Here is a 2,500-nt window from a genome sequence, read left to right on the forward strand (position 1 = left end):
AGAATAGAATAAAAGTCTTTGTTTTGTTATTTCTACTTTACAGCACAGTGAAATTCATTCTGTGAAGGCTGGGGTCAGAGCACAGGGTCAGATATAAAGCAGCACCACTGGAGAAGGTTAAGGGCCTCGTTTAAGAGCCCAACAGAAGCAGCTTGGCAGTGCTGGGGCTCGAACTGCGATTTGCCGATCAACAAGCCAGAACTTTAACCACGTGAGCCATGAATGTTAGTGTAGGGAGCAATGGGGTGGTGTAGGGGAACTTATAAAAGTCAGAATTGTGAAGTAATCCTAGGTGCAGTCTCAAAAGATCAAGGGACTGAAAGTGACGTGACATACGGTTAAGTACGGTGACCCATACTCAGAATTCGTTCTCTGCATTTAACCCATCCAAAGTGCACACACACACACAGCAGTGAACACACACACACACCGTGAACACACACCCGGAGCAGTGGGCAGCCATTTATGCTGCGGCGCCCGGGGAGCAGTTGGGGGGGTTCGGTGCCTTGCTCAAGGGCACATCAGTCATGGTATTGCCGGCCCGAGACTCGAACCCACAACCTTAGGGTTAGGAGTCAAACTCTCTAACCTTTAGGCCATGACTTCCCCCCACCCTGAACCTGACACACTGAACCTGTACCTGAACCCGAGTGTCCTATGTTGATCAAAACAGACAAATCCTTCTGATGTTGAAAAGGAACGATGACATAAGCCTTTCTGATTGTGAGAGGAAATGGACAGCAATGGTGAGAGTTATAGTCCAGGGATATCACATGATCCTGACATGCAGCTTAACCACCTGGGATAACCAGCAGTTCAGTTTAACTTGGGTTAAATCTTCATCTGATGATCTGCCATCAGCTCTGTCCAGATACAGCCTGAGCTAACAGACCACATGGAGCTTGTCTTCTCTTCTCCACTGCCTAAGAGGTTAGAGGTGATTATGAAATGGAATAATCAGTTATTTTCTGTTACAGCTGTACGCACACGACCTCATTAACACAGTAAATACGATGTCACGGAGTGGCCAGTTTTCAAAGGTATGTATTTTGCTCAGTAAATATCATTAATACACAGATTTAAAACAATCGATCACAGATAGCAGGTTACATCACAGCACGGCTGAGCTCTGCATTCTGATTGGTCAGAAGGTGTTAGCTAACGGTGGGTCTTAATCAGCGCACATGCGAAATCACAGGATTATGTACATTAACACACTCGCACTAATAAGTTATTGTTTCCATGGTAACAGCTCATTCACAGGGGCGTTCATGTTGGACGGTATACATAAACTTGATTATCAAGCGTACATTTATGGAGTTTAGCGGCATCAAAAATATACATTTAGGGTTTGTTGTGATTTATTTTTACACAAAGATCGCTGAACGTGGTCTGATGTTGCAGATGGTGATTTATATGGAATCGTGCCATGCCGGATCGATGCTGGACAAGCTGTCAGACACAAACGGTTTGCACTTTTTATGCTTACTTAAGTTTCAGGACAGGTTTAAATCCATTAGTCTGATATCTCTCTAAAGCCTTTCTGGTCTTGTTCCAGTGTACTCAGTGGGTTCATGCGGGCTTGATGAATATGCTTACGCTTGGTTCTGGGATAAAGAACGAAACACTTTCCTTGCTGATGTCTTCACTACGTACTGGCTACACCACACAGAGACCGTCAGTGATCATACTGCTGTTTTTCAGCTGCTTCTACATGCTTAAGTATCTGATATTAGACACAATTCGATCTTTTTCCTTTTCGTTACTTCACTCTAAAGGAAAACCTTAGCTCGACTTCATTTGAAGATCAGTTCATCTACCTGAAGGAAAACGTCAGCAAGGCTGTGAGAAAGGATGTGGGAAAGACTCAGACGCCAAGTAACTATGGGTACAAGGTGTGTATTGTAACACTTTCCCTCTTATTAATATGCTGGGGTGCCAGACAGAGATAAATACTCTGTCAATTACAGTAAGGATTGTTAGTCCAATCAGAAGGAGAGTGAACAAAGGACACATGTATCTTAAGGCATACTCATCACACATATCCCAAATCTTGGAAGAGCAAACCAAATAAGGAAGAAGTACAACTTTTCACCATAATGCAATATTCAGTGTATTCAATAATAACAATGCACCAATTCCATCACACCACATAACACAATTCTTTAGCAATAAACACCAGCATAACCAACATCAACAGCAGAAAATATTCATCTCACAACCCTTCAGCACAGTTAAATAGTCTGAAAAATAAAGAATTGTACAAATAAGAATAAAGGAAAGTCAAAGTCACCAGTTCATCAGTAATGTCACTCAATCCATTGCGTCCAGGGTATTAAGCAGAAGTAACTTACAAAGCCAGTTTAATGGCGCTGGGTAAAGATCACCAGTTACTCACAACTCCACCAGCTTTCCAGAGTTAAAGAGCAGCTCCCGATCAGCTCCATCCGTATTTATCTTCATTGGTTTAACTCCATTCACGATACAAGCACTCCGTTAT

At 42.7% G+C, this 2,500-nt stretch overlaps 1 protein-coding gene across 1 annotated transcript in view; it reads left to right on the forward strand.

Annotated features, from left to right (window-relative positions):
• LOC132842056 (legumain-like) overlaps positions 1-2,500 on the forward strand; it is a 10,963-nt gene that overhangs the window by 5,328 nt on the left and 3,135 nt on the right. Inside the window, exons 7-10 of the mRNA XM_060864764.1 lie at positions 978-1,040; positions 1,405-1,468; positions 1,559-1,677; positions 1,779-1,895. Coding sequence (XP_060720747.1) covers positions 978-1,040; positions 1,405-1,468; positions 1,559-1,677; positions 1,779-1,895 — 363 coding nt within the window. The remainder of the gene's footprint in view (positions 1-977; positions 1,041-1,404; positions 1,469-1,558; positions 1,678-1,778; positions 1,896-2,500) is intronic.

Source organism: Tachysurus vachellii, chromosome 2, assembly GCF_030014155.1.
Source record: "Tachysurus vachellii isolate PV-2020 chromosome 2, HZAU_Pvac_v1, whole genome shotgun sequence".
Taxonomy (NCBI): Eukaryota; Metazoa; Chordata; class Actinopteri; order Siluriformes; family Bagridae; genus Tachysurus; species Tachysurus vachellii.